The sequence below is a fragment of the Mobula hypostoma genome, chromosome 2 (genome assembly GCF_963921235.1).
Source record: "Mobula hypostoma chromosome 2, sMobHyp1.1, whole genome shotgun sequence".
In the NCBI taxonomy this organism is placed as follows: domain Eukaryota; kingdom Metazoa; phylum Chordata; class Chondrichthyes; order Myliobatiformes; family Myliobatidae; genus Mobula; species Mobula hypostoma.
In genome coordinates this window covers 164,467,652-164,482,193 of record NC_086098.1, presented here as the reverse complement: position 1 = coordinate 164,482,193, position 14,542 = coordinate 164,467,652, and the positions used below count along the sequence as shown (strand labels likewise).

At 55.0% G+C, this 14,542-nt stretch overlaps 1 protein-coding gene across 1 annotated transcript in view; it reads left to right on the top strand.

Moving 5' to 3' along the window:
- LOC134342635 (DENN domain-containing protein 3-like) overlaps positions 1–14,542 on the top strand; it is a 182,460-nt gene that overhangs the window by 96,557 nt on the left and 71,361 nt on the right. Inside the window, exon 8 of the mRNA XM_063040994.1 lies at positions 3,352–3,570. Within this exon, the coding sequence (XP_062897064.1) occupies positions 3,352–3,570 (219 nt within the window). The remainder of the gene's footprint in view (positions 1–3,351; positions 3,571–14,542) is intronic.

Here is a 14,542-nt window from a genome sequence, read left to right as displayed (position 1 = left end):
TGGTCTGGGTGCAGGTCGATGGGAGTAGGTAGTTTAAATAGTTTCATCATGGACTAGATGGGCTGAAGGGCCTGTTTTTTGCTGTACTTCTCTATGGCTCTATGACCATGAGGCATGGCTAGAAAAATGTCTTAATCTTAGACACTGCATAGTGCCCTCTTAATAATCAGTATACTGCTTTGGATACCATTGAGGGCATCGACCTGCCAGGGAGAAGCCACGATGACCAGGTCTCTGGCACTGAGGCCCAGAAGGGAAGGGGAAAAACTGCAATAACGACAGGAGTTTTCATAGTGAGAGAAGTGAACAAGGGATTCTGTGGACACGACAGAGACCCCCGATGGTATGTTCCCTCCACGTACCAGGGTCAGGGACATCTCTGATCATATCCACAGCATATTAAAGGAGGACAGTGAGCATCCAGAACCCACCAATGCCATAGGTTAGAAATGGGAGAAGGTCCTGAAGAGAGAGTTTAGGGAAACAGGTTGAAAACTAAAAAGCAGGACCTCCAGGATAGTAATCTCTGGATTGCTGCCTGTGCCATGTGCCAGTGAGGATAAGAATAGGATGATTTGGCAGGTGAATTTGCGGCTAACAAACTGGTGCAGGGAGCAGGGTTTCAGATTTCTGGATCATTGGGATCTCTTCTGGCAAAGGTATGTCCCGTACAAAAAGGATGGGTTGCCCCTGAACCTGATGGGACCACTAGAACTTTTAGGGAGGGTTTAAGGTAATTTGTCTGGGGAATGGGAACAAGCATGACAGGGCTGTGAATGGGGCTGTTGTTTTACAAGCAGAGGCAGTGAGACTGTCAGGAGAATAGGCTGATGGTAGGGCAAAATTACAGTCAGTAGGATGAGCTGAAGTGTAACATGGGGACAAATACGAAAAGGGTGACAAATGCAGGACTGAAAGTGTTATATTTGAATGCATGCAGTGTATGAAATAAGGTAGATTATCTTGTAGTGCATTTAGAGATTGGCGTGTATGACGTTGTGGGCACCATTGAACAGACAGGCAGGTAGGCAGAGGGGGCGGCGTGGCTCTGTTGGTAAAAAAAAAAATCCGATCCTTAGACAATGGTGACATAGGATCAAAAAATGTAGAATCCTTGTGGGTACAGTTAACCTTGTGTAACAAGACCCTGATGGGAACTCTGTACAGGCTTCTGCACATTGGCAAAGATGTGGACTACAAATTACAACAGGAGACGAAAAGGCATGTAAAATGGGAGGAGTAACATCAGTCATAGTGGATTTCAATATGCAGGCAGATTGAAAAATCAGGTTGGTGCTGCATGCCAAGAGAGAGAATTTGCAGAATGCCTACGAGATGACTTTTTAGAGCAGTTTCTAGTTGAACCCATTAGGGGATCAGCTGTTCTGGATAGGGTGATCTATAATGACCAGATTTGATTAGAGAGCTTAAGGTAAAAGAACCTTTAGGAGACAGTGATTGTAATATGATAGAATTCACCCTGCAATTTGCAAGGGATAAGACAAAGTCAGGTGTATCAGCATTACAGTGGAGTAAAGGGAATTATAGAGGCATGAGAAAGGAGCTGGCCAAAATTGATTGGAAGGGGACACTAGCAGGGATGATGGCAGAGAGGCAATGGGTGGAGTTTCTGGGAACAATTCTAAAGACACAGGATAAAGATATCCCAAAGAAGTAGTAGTATTCTAAAGACAGGATGACACAGCAACATAAAAGCAAAAGAGAGAGCAGAAAATAGAGCAAAAGTTAGTGGGAAGTTAGAGGATTAGGATAATTTAAAACCCAACAGAAGGCAGCTAGAAATGATAGGAGGGAAGAGGTGAAATATGAAGGTAAGTGAGCCAATATTATCAAAGAGGATACCAAAAGTTTTTCAGGTATATAAAGGGTAAAAGAGAGGCAAAAGTATGCATTAGACCACTGGAAAATAATGCTGGAGAGGTAGTAGGGTAGATAAAGAAAGGACATGAACTTAATAAGTATTTTGCATCAGTCTTCACTGTGGAAGGTACTAGCAGTGTGCCCAAAGTTCAAGAGTGTCAGGAGCAGAAGTGAGTACAGTGACTATTACGAGGGAGAAAGTGTTTGGGAAGCTGAAAGGTCTGAAGGTAGAGAAGTGACCAGGACCAGATGGACTACAGCCCATGGTTCAGAAGGAGGTGGCTGAAGAGATTGTGGAGGCATTAGTAACGATCTTTCAAGAATAACTAGATTCTGGCATGGTTCCTGAGGACTGGAAAATTGCAAATATCACTCCAGTCTTCAAGAAGGGAGGGAGACAGAAGAAAGGAATTTGTAGGCTAGTTAGTCTGACATCAGTGTTTGGGAAGATGTTGGAGTTTTGGTGTACTTGGAGGCAAATAATAAAGTAGGCCAAAGTTAGTATGGTTTCCTTGAGGGGAAATCTTGCCTGACAAATCTGTTGGAATTCTTTGAGAACATAACAGGCAAGATAGACAAAGGAGAATTGGTGGGTGGTGTGCACTTGGATTTTCAGAATGCTTTTGACAAGAGGCTGCCAAGAGCCTACAGTATTACAGGAAGGATAATATCATGGATAGAGCATTATCCATGATTGACAGGAGGCAACGAGTGGGAATAAAGGGGACCTTTTCTGGTTGGCTGCTGGTGACGAGTGGTGTTTTGGAGCAGTCAGTGTTGGGACCACTTCTTTTAACGTTGTTTGTCACTGATTTGGATGATGAAATTAATGGTTTTGTAGCCAAGTTTGCAGACACTATGAAATTAGGTGGAGTGGCGGATAGTTTGAGAATCAGGGAGTCTGCAGAATGATTTAGACGGATTAGGAGAATGGGGAAAAAGGTGGCTGATGCAATATGGTAATGCCGCCTAGAAAGGTTACGTTGTGAAGGCAGGAGAATGGTGTTGAGAGGGAAATGGGTCAGCCAAGATCAAAGAGCAGAGCAGACTCGATGGACTGAATGGCAAAATTCTGCTGCTATAACTTGTGCTTCTATCATTCCAACTGTGCATTGTGTTTAGCGCCAGCGCAATGGGCGCAGTGCTGAACTCTGGGGAAGGCCACCCCAACCCTCGGACCACCGCCCACAGCTTATGTCACTCAGGCCATTCTTACCCAGCTCCCGAATCCCCTTTCCATTCTGGGCTGAGGGGTGGGGAAGAGGGTACAGTGCTATAGCTGGGTGTGAGTGTCAAATTCCTGTTGTTGTCATCCTGACAGGAACTGTCGTTGTAGCTCCTGTTGTGGGTGTTGCTGATCCAGTTCATGGCGATATTGTTGTGTTGTAGCTCCTGCTGTTGTGGGTGTTGCTGATCGAGTTGATGGAGATGTTGTTCAATGTTCTCTCATCGCCTCCCTCTGCTCGGCAGATCCTGACCAACATCCTGATGGAGCGGCGCATGGTGTTCCTGTCCAGTCACAAGCCGCTGCTGACGCTGGTCACCGAGTGCTTTGTCTATTTCCTGCACCCGTTGCCGTGGAGACACACCTACATCCCGGTGCTGGGCAGCCAGATGCTTGACTTGCTCATGGCTCCCACCGTCTTCCTGATGGGCTGCCACTCCCGCCACATGGACATTGTCAGCGAGGTAAGTGTCACTGTCCAGGGTCAGCCGCAAATAACCGAGAACTCACATCAGTACCATAGTCACAGTGTGACCCTCCATCCATACTGCCCCAATTTAACAAATGTACCAAACTTTATTCAAATACAGAGACACACACGAAGGTCAGGGGTTACAATACAGTTAATACAGTGTCCCGTTCCCACACTCACCCCAGTCCTCACCCTCACTGTCCCGTTCCCACACTCACCCCAGTCCTCACCCTCACTGTCCCGTTCCCACACTCACCCCAGTCCTCACCCTCACTGTCCCGATCCCACACTCACCCCAGTCCTCACCCTCACTGCCCCGCTCCCACACTCAGCCCACTCCTCACCCTCACTATCACGCTCCCACACTCACACCAGTCCTCATCCTCACTGCTCCGCTCCCACACACACCCCAGTCCCCACCCTCACTGTCCCATTCCCACACTCACCCCAGTCCCTACACTCACTGTCCCGTTCCCACACTCACCCAAGTCCTCACCCTCACTGTCCCGTTCCCACACTCACCCCAGTCCTCACCCTCACTGCCCCGCTCCCACACTCAGCCCACTCCTCACCCTCACTATCACGCTCCCACACTCACCCCAGTCCTCATCCTCACTGCCCCGCTCCCACACACACCCCAGTCCCCACCCTCACTGTCCCATTCCCACACTCACCCCAGTCCCTACACTCACTGTCCCGTTCCCACACTCACCCCAGTCCTCACCCTCACTGCCCCGCTCCCACACTCAGCCCACTCCTCACCCTCACTATCACGCTCCCACACTCACACCAGTCCTCATCCTCACTGCCCCGCTCCCACACACACCCCAGTCCCCACCCTCACTGTCCCATTCCCACACTCACGCCAGTCCCCACCCTCAGTGTCCCGTTCCCACACGAACCCCAGTCCTCACCCCCACTGTCCTGTTCCCACACTCACCCAAGTCCTCACCCTCACTGTCCCGTTCCCACACTCACCCCAGTCCACACCCTCACTGTCCCGATCCCACACTCACCCCAGTCCTCACCCTCACTGCCCCGCTCCCACACTCAGCCCACTCCTCACCCTCACTATCACGCTCCCACACTCACACCAGTCCTCATCCTCACTGCCCCGCTCCCACACACACCCCAGTCCCCACCCTCACTGTCCCGTTCCCACACTCACCCCAGTCCCTACACTCACTGTCCCGTTCCCACACTCACCCCAGTCCCCACCCTCACTGTCCCGTTCCCACACTCACCCCAGTCCTCACCCTCACTGTCCCGATCCCCCACTCACCCCAGTCCTCACCCTCACTGTCCCGTTCCCACACTCACCCCAGTCCCCACCCTCACTGTCCCGATCCCACACTCACCCCAGTCCTCACCCTCACTGTCCCGTTCCCACACTCACCCCAGTCCTCACCCTCACTGTCCCGTTCCCACACTCACCCCAGTCCCCACCCTCACTGTCCCGTTCCCACACTCACCCCAGTCCTCACCCTCACTGTCCCGTTCCCACACTCACCCCAGTCCTCACCCTCACTGTCCCGATCCCCCACTCACCCCAGTCCTCACCCTCACTGTCCCGATCCCCCACTCACCCCAGTCCTCACCCTCACTGTCCCGATCCCCCACTCACCCCAGTCCTCACCCTCACTGTCCCGCTCCCACACTCAGCCCACTCCTCACCCTCATTGTCCCGTTCCCACACTCACCCCAGTCCCTACACTCACTGTCCCGTTCCCACACGAACCCCAGTCCCCACCCTCACTGTCCCATTCCCACACTCACCCCAGTCCTCACCCTCACTGTCCCGATCCCCCATTGACCCCAGTCCTCACCCTCACTGTCCCGTTCCCACACTCACCCCAGTCCCTACACTCACTGTCCCGTTCCCACACGAACCCCAGTCCCCACCCTCACTGTCCCATTCCCACACTCACCCCAGTCCTCACCCTCACTGTCCCGTTCCCACACTCACCCCAGTCCTCACCCTCACTGTCCCATTCCCCCACTCACCACAGTCCTCACCCTCACTGTCCCGTTCCCCCACTCACCACAGTCCTCACCCCCACTGTCCCGTTCCCACACTCACCCCAGTCCTCACCCTCCCTGTCCCGTTCCCCCACTCACCACAGTCCTCACCCCCACTGTCCCGATCCCACACTCACCCCAGTCCTCACCCTCACTGTCCCGCTCCCACACTCAGCCCACTCCTCACCCTCACTATCACGCTCCCACACTCACACCAGTCCTCATCCTCACTGCCCCGCTCCCACACACACCCCAGTCCCCACCCTCACTGTCCCATTCCCACACTCACCCCAGTCCCTACACTCACTGTCCCGTTCCCACACGAACCCCAGTCCCCACCCTCACTGTCCCATTCCCACACTCACCCCAGTCCTCACCCTCACTGTCCCGATCCCCCACTCACCCCAGTCCTCACACTCACTGTCCCGTTCCCACACTCACCCCAGTCCTCACCCTCACTGGCCCGTTCCCACACTCACCCCAGTCCTCACCCTCAATGTCCCGATCCCCCACTGACCCCAGTCCTCACCCTCACTGTCCCGCTCCCACACTCTCCCCAGTCCTCATCCTCACTGTCCCGTTCCCACACGAAACCCAGTCCTCATCCTCACTGTCCCGTTCCCACACGAAACCCAGTCCTCACGTTCGCTGTCCCCTTCCCACACTCACCCCAGTCCTCACCCTCGCTGTCCCGTTCCCACACTCACCCGAGTCCTCACGTTCGCTGTCCCGTTCCCACAATCACCCCAGTCCTCACCCTCACTGTCCCATTCCCACACTCACCCCAGTCCTCATCCTCACTGTCCCGTTCCCACACGAAACCCAGTCCTCACGTTCGCTGTCCCCTTCCCACACTCACCCCAGTCCTCACCCTCGCTGTCCCGTTCCCACACTCACCCGAGTCCTCACGTTCGCTGTCCCGTTCCCACAATCACCCCAGTCCTCACCCTCACTGTTCCGTTCCCACACTCACCCCAGTCCTCACCCTCACTGTCCCGTTCCCACACTCACCCCAGTCCTCACCCTCACTGGCCCGATCCCCCACTCAGCCCAGTCCTCACCCTCACTGTCCCGTTCCCACACTCACCCCAGTCCTCACCCTCGCTGTCCCGTTCCCACACTCACCCGAGTCCTCACGTTCGCTGTCCCGTTCCCACAATCACCCCAGTCCTCACCCTCACTGTTCCGTTCCCACACTCACCCCAGTCCCCACCCTCAATCTCCCATTCCCACACTCACCCCAGTCCTCACCCTCACTGGCCCAATCCCCCACTCAGCCCAGTCCTCACACTCACTGTCCCCTTCCCACACTCACCCCAGTCCTCACCCTCGCTGTCCCGTTCCCACACTCACCCCAGTCCTCACCCTCACTGTCCCATTCCCACACTCACCCCAGTCCCCACCCTCACTCTCCCATTCCCACACTCACCCCAGTCCTCATCCTCACTGCCCCGCTCCCACACACACCCCAGTCCCCACCCTCACTGTCCCATTCCCACACTCACCCCAGTCCCTACACTCACTGTCCCGTTCCCACACGAACCCCAGTCCTCACCCTCACTGTCCCATTCCCACACTCACCCCAGTCCCCACCCTCACTCTCCCATTCCCACACTCACCCCAGTCCTCACCCTCACTGTCCCGATCCCCCACTCACCCCAGTCCTCACACTCACTGTCCCGATCCCCCACTGACCCCAGTCCTCACCCTCACTGTCCCATTCCCACACTCACCCCAGTCCTCACCCTCACTGTCCCGTTCCCACACTCACCCCAGTCCTCACCCTCACTGGCCCGTTCCCACACTCACCCCAGTCCCCACCCTCAATCTCCCATTCCCACACTCACCCCAGTCCTCACCCTCACTGTCCCGATCCCCCACTCACCCCAGTCCTCACACTCACTGTCCCGTTCCCACACTCACCCGAGTCCTCACCCTCGCTGTCCTGTTCCCACACTCACCACAGTCCTCACCCTCGCTGTCCCGTTCCCACACTCACCCCAGTCCTCACCCTCGCTGTCCCGTTCCCACACTCACCCGAGTCCTCACCCTCGCTGTCCTGTTCCCACACTCACCACAGTCCTCACCCTCGCTGTCCCGTTCCCACACTCACCCCAGTCCCCACCCTCAGGGTCCCGTTCCCACACACTCACCCAAGTGTTCATCCTCGCTGTCCTGTTCCCACACTCACCACAGTCCTCACCCTCGCTGTCCCGTTCCCACACTCACCCCAGTCCCCACCCTCAGGGTCCCATTCCCACACACTCACCCTCGTCCTCTCCCTCAGTGTCCAATTCCCACACTCACCCCGTTCCTCACCCTCACTGTCCCGATCTCCCACTCACCCCAGTCCTCATCCTCACTGTCCCGTTCCCACACTCACCCCAGTCCTCACCCTCACTGTCCCGTTCCCACACTCACCCCAGTCCTCATCCTCACTGTCCCGTTCCCACATTCACCACAGTCCTCACCCCCACTGTCCCGTTCCCACACTCACCCCAGTCCTCACCCTCACTGTCCCGTTCCCACACTCACCCCAGTCCTCATCCTCACTGTCCCGTTCCCACATTCACCACAGTCCTCACCCCCACTGTCCCGTTCCCACACTCACCCCAGTCCCCACCCTCACTGTCCCGTTCCCACACTCACCCCAGTCCTCACCCTCACTGTCCCGTTCCCACACTCAGCCCACTCCTCACCCTCACTATCCCGCTCCCACACTCACCACAGTCCTCATCCTCACTGCCCCGCTCCCACACACACCCCAGTCCCCACCCTCACTGTCCCGTTCCCACACTCACCCCAGTCCCCACCCTCACTGTCCCGTTCCCACACTCACCCCAGTCCCCTCCCTCACTGTCCCGTTCCCACACGAAACCTAGTCCTCACCCTCGCTGTCCCCTTCCCACACTCACCCCAGTCCTCACCCTCGGTGTCCCGTTCCCACACTCACCCGAGTCCTCACCCTCAGTGTCCCATTCCCACACTCACCCCAGTCCCCACCCTCACTTTCCCGTTACCACACTCACCCTGGTCCTCTCCCTCAGTGTCCAATTCCCACACTCTCCCCAGTCCCCACCCTCACTGTCCCGTTCCCACAGACACCCCAGTCCTCACCGTCACTGTCCCGTTCCCGCACTCACCCCAGTCCTCACCCTCACTGTCCCGTTCCCACATTCACCCCAGTCCTCACTCTCACTATCCCGATCCCACACTCACCCCAGTCCTCACCCCCACTGTCCAATTCCCACACTCACCCCAGTCCTCACCCCCACTGTCCAATTCCCACACTCACCCCAGTCCTCAACCTCACTGTCCCATTCCCACACTCCCCCCACTCCCCACCCTCACTTTCCCGTTACCACACTCACCCTGGTCCTCTCCCTCAATGTCCCATTCCCACACTCACCCCAGTCCTCACCCTTGCTGTCCCGTTCCCACACTCACCCCAGTCCTCACCCTCACTGTCCCGTTCCCACACTCACCCCAGTCCTCACCCTCACTGTCCCGTTCCCACACTCACGCCATTCCTCACCCTCACTGTCCCAGTGCCACACACTCTCCCCAGCCCTAACCCTCACTGTCCCATTCCCACACTCACCCCAGTCCCCACCCTCACTGTCCTGTTCCCACACTCACCCCAGTCCTCACCCTCACTGTCCCGTTCCCACACTCACCCCAGTCCTCACCCTCACTGTCCCGTTCCCACACTCACCCCAGTCCTCACCCTTGCTGTCCCGTTCCCACACTCTCCCCAATCCCCACCCTCACTGTCCCGTTCCCACACTCCCCCCACTCCCCACCCTCACTTTCCCGTTACCACACTCACCCTGGTCCTCTCCGAGTGTCCAATTCCCACACTCACCCCGTTCCTCACCCTCACTGTCCCGTTCCCACACTCACCCCAGTCCCCACCCTCAGTGTCCCGTTCCCACACTCACCCCAGTCCCCACCCTCACTGTCCCGTTCCCACACTCACCCCAGTCCTCACCCTCCCTGTCCCGTTCCCAGACTCACCCCAGTCCCCACCCTCACTGTCCCATTCCCACACTCACCCCAGTCCTCACCCTCGATGTCCCGTTTCCACAATCACCCCAGTCCCCACCCTCACTGTCCCGTTTCCACACTCACCCCAATCCTCACCCTCACTGTCCCATTCCCACACTCACTCCAGTCCCCACCCTCACTGTCCCGTTCCCACACTCACTCCAGTCCCCACCCTCACTGTCCCGTTCCCACAATCACCCCAGTCCTCACCCTCGATGTCCCGTTTCCACACTCACCCCAATCCTCACCCTCACTGTCCCGTTCCCACACTCCCCCCAGTCCCCACCGTCACTTTCCCGTTACCACACTCACCCTAGTCCTCTCCCTCAATGTCCAATTCTCACACTCACCCCGTTCCTCACCCTCACAGTCCCGTTCCCACACTCACCCCAGTCCTCACCCTAATTGTCCTGTTCCCACACTCACCCCAGTCCTCACCCTCATTGTCCTGTTCCCACACTCACCCCAGTCCTCACCCTCACTATCCCGTTCCCACACACTCACCCCAGTGCCCACCCTCATTGTCCCATTACCACTCTCACCCCAGTCCTCACCCTCACTGTCCCGTTCCCACACTCACCCCAGTCCCCACCCTCACTGTCCCGTTCCCACACTCACCCCAGTCCCCACCCTCACTGTCCCATTACCACTCTCACCCCAGTCCTCACCCTCACTGTCCCGTTCCCACACTCACCCCAGTCCCCACCCTCAGTGTGTCAGTCCCCACCCTCACTGTCCCAGTCCCCACCCTCAGTGTCCCAGTCCCCACCCTCACTGTCCCAGTCCCCACCCTCAGTGTCCCGTTCCCACACTCACCCCACTACCTGAAATGGTCCGTTAGAGTGACCCCACTACAGGCTTGGCACCTACATCAGGATCGGAGCCGGGGTAGACTCCACTCGCCAGATCCTCAACAAGACCCGCTGCCTGTTTGTGTTGTGGGGCAGGACGTGACCCTGCTCACCGAAACTGCTCTTTAATGAGTCTGGCGGCCCCGGAATGGACATCGTGTCGGCCTCCGCAAATCCCAGAAGGGGTTGAGCCACCTGGCCTTGTCCATCTTCGCACCAAGGTCTCCATGGTGAGCCGCCCCTGGGGTAACACGTGTAGGAGTGGCAAACACCACACTTATCACCACCCTGGCACTCTGCTCATTCGGTGAGGACTGTGACCCAGGTTACTCAGCGTCTCATCAGACCCTGGGTCGCGTCGACCTCCAGAGGGAGTTTTACTTCTATGGAGTCTACATTCTGAGAGATGTCTGAGGGTGGATAAATCTCCCAGACCTGATGGAATGCACCTTCAGGCTCTGAAGGAAGTAGCTGGGGAGATTGTGGAGGCATTAATGATCTTTCAATAATCGATAGATTCTGGCATTGTACTGAATGACCGGAAAATTTTCAAATGTTACTCTGTTATTCAAAGAAGGATGGGTGGCAGCAGAAAGGAAACTATAGACCTGTTAGCCTGACATCAGTGGCTGGGAAGCTGTTGGAATTGATTGTTAGGGGTGAGATTACAGAATACCTGGAGGCACGTGACAAGATAGGCCAAAGCCAGCATGGTTTCCTGAGAGGAAAATCCTGCCTGACAAACCTACTGCAATTCTTTGAGGAAATTACAAGCAGGATAGACAGAGGAGATGCAGTAGATGTGCTGTACTTGGATTTTCAGAAGGCCTTTGACAAGGTGCCGCACATGAGGCTGCTTAGCGAGATAAGAGCCCATGGAATAACAGGGAAGTTACTAACATGGTTGGAGCATTGGCTGGTCGGCAGAAAACAGAGAGTGGGAATAAAGGGATCCTATTCTGACTGGCTGCTGGTTACCAGTGGAGTTCCACAGGGGTCGGTGTTGGGACCGCTGCTTTTTACGATGTATGTCGATGACTTGGAACACAGTATTAATGGATTCGTGGCTAAATTTGCCGATGATACAAAGATAGGTGGAGGAGCGGGTAGTGTTGAGGAAACAGAGAGCCTGCAGAGAGACTTAGATAGTTTAGGGGAATGGCCAAAGAAGTGGCAAATGAAATACAATGTTGGAAAGTGTACTAGATTATGAGGACACGCAGTCCTCTTTTATTGTCATTTAGTAATGCATGCATTAAGAAATGATACAATATTCCTCCGGTGTGATATCACAGAAACACAGGACAGACCAAGACTGAAAAACTAACAAAAACCACATAATTATAACATATAGTTACAACAGTGCAACAATACCATAACTTGATGAAGAACAGGTCATGGCACAGTAAAAAAGTTCAAAGTCTCTCGAAAGCCCCACATCTCACGCAGACGGGAGAAGGAAGAAAACTCTCCCTGCCATGCCCGACCACAGTCCGACTCTGAGTCGTCTAAAAACTTCGAGCCTCCGACCAGCCCTCCGACACCGAGTACCGAGCACCATCTCTATCTGAACGATTCGACCTCAGCCTCGGTCGCCAGCAGCAGGCAAAGTCGGGGATTTTCGGGCCTTCCCTCCGCAGATTTTGGATCGCACAGTAGCAGCAGCAGCGAACCAGGCAATACAGAAATTTCTCCAGATGTTCCTCTGTGCTTTCACGTCTGTCTTCATCAAATCAGAATTGTCCACGGCCCCTGTTTAACAGATACAATATAATTTCACCGGAGAGCTGCGCACGCTGCATTGTCCTGCCATCTTCTCCTCCCGCCTCATGGTATAGCCATGCACTTTGGTGGAAGAAATAAATGGACAGACTATTATTTAGATGGGAAGACAATTCAAAATGCAGAGATACAAAGGGACTTGGGAGTCCTTGTGCAGGATACCCTAAAGGTTAACCTCCAGGTTGAGTCGGTGGTGAAGAAGGCGAATGCAATGTTGACATTCATTTCTAGAGGTATAAAATGTAAGAGCTGGGATGTGATGTTGAGGCTCTGTAAGGCACTTGTGAGACCACACTTGGAGTATTGTGTGCAGTTTTTGGGCTCCTTATTTTAGAAAGGATATACACACTTTGGAGAAGGTTCAGAGAAGATTCACAAGAATGATTCCAGGAATGAAAGTGTTACCATATGAGGAACGTCTGGCAACTCGGGCTGTATTCCCTGGAGTTCAGGAGAATGAGGGGGGATCTCATAGAAACATTCTGAATGTTAAAACGCCTGAACAGATTAGATATGGCAAAGTTATTTCCAATGGTAGGGGAGTCTAGGACAAGAGGGTACGACTTCAGGATTGAAAGACGTCCATTTACAACAGAGACGCGGATAAAATTACTTTAGTCTGAGGATGGTAAGTCTATGGAATTTGTTGCCAGAAGTGGCTGTGGAGGCCAAGTCATTGGGTGTATTTAAGGCAGAAATAGGTTCTTGATTAGCCAGGGCATCAAAGGGTACAGGGAGAAGGCAGGGGAGTGGGGATAACTGGAAGAATTGGATCAGCCCACGATTGAATGGTAGAGAAGAGTCGATGAGCCGAATGGCCTACTTCTGCTCCTACATCTTATGGTCTGACAGCACAGTCGACCCCACCAAAAGTAATTCCCATTCACCTGCAACAGCTTCCCCCCACCCCCCATCGGCGGACGCGCACTCCCAGCATGCCACTAATCATCCGCTTTAGACACCCCTGTTTGGCAGGGTCACCCATCAGACAGTCCCGGCAGAGACTGAGTCTCTCTCCACCGATGGCCCCTGAGTGATGGGACCATTCTCCTGCTCCAGGGAGATGTGCCCCGAGCATGTAGCCTTTTGCTGAGGTAAAGCTTCCCCCTCACCCGGTCCCCTATTTCCATTTCGGAGGAAATCTCGGCCGTCAGCACCACATCATCCCTCCCGGCTGCTCCGTGCCCTTGCTGAGCTACAGGGACGAATGCAAGGCCCTGGCTCCTCCTCTGTGGCGGAGAGGCCTGGAGACTTTTCTTCCTCCTGCCCTTTACCTCAGCCTTACTGCATTCATCCCTGCCACCCTCTGCCACAGGGTCAGGAGGGACAACGGGGGGAGGGGGACAAAGAGTGCCGGAGCAATTGGGCCGGTGTGCCCAATCCCCTGCAGACATGGCACCGTGGCCAGGCAGATCTGGTAAAGCTGCTTTCCTGCCACACATGGAAGCCCCCTGAGCATGTCCCGGCCATCCCAGCTCCGGGAATAGCTCACGATGGAGGTATTCGTATGCCCAAAGCCACCTCTGTCTAGCTAGAGTGGTATCCAGGGGCCAGCAACATCACCTCACCCAATAAACACAGGTGAGGGAGGCAAAGGTGCAGTTATAGGGGGCGGCTTTCTGTACAGGGCTGGTTCACTCGGCACGGAGACCCTTTCCACGTTAGGCCTGTGCTCCGGGCCAGGGGCACCTCTCTGGTGAACCGTGAGTAGAAAAGGGACTCTTGGTGTGTTTCACTGAGCCCAGTAACACCCTCAACCCCACCCACAGACACAGGTGACTTCTGCCTTGCACTCGGGGGTGGGGTCTCCTGATGGCACAAAGCACCTTTTCTGGTCTGAAAGATGGTAGCTTTTTGGGAGTTCTTTGGCCACAAGCTACGGCTTCTGTTAGAACTAGGTTCCACAAACGAGAAAATCTGCAGATGCTGGAAATCCGAGCAACACACACAAACTGCTGGAGGAACTCAGCAGGCCAGGCAGCATCTGTGGGAATAAGTAGATGTTGTACTTTTTTCCATAGCTGGTGCCCGGCCTGCTGAGTTCCTTCAGCACTTTGTGTGAGGAATTAGGTTCCCCCCGCCCCCCCACCACCATTTTAGAGCTGCAGCCTGCCACATTAAAGCCCCACGCAGTCAGAAATCAGACGCGGCTGACATTGGCAACACTTATCAGTTAACAGGTCCGAGAAGGCTGGAAGGATGGTCGCAGGGAGTCTGTGCGATGAAACGCCAGCACTGACCCTCCCGTTGCTGTCTGTCACCCGG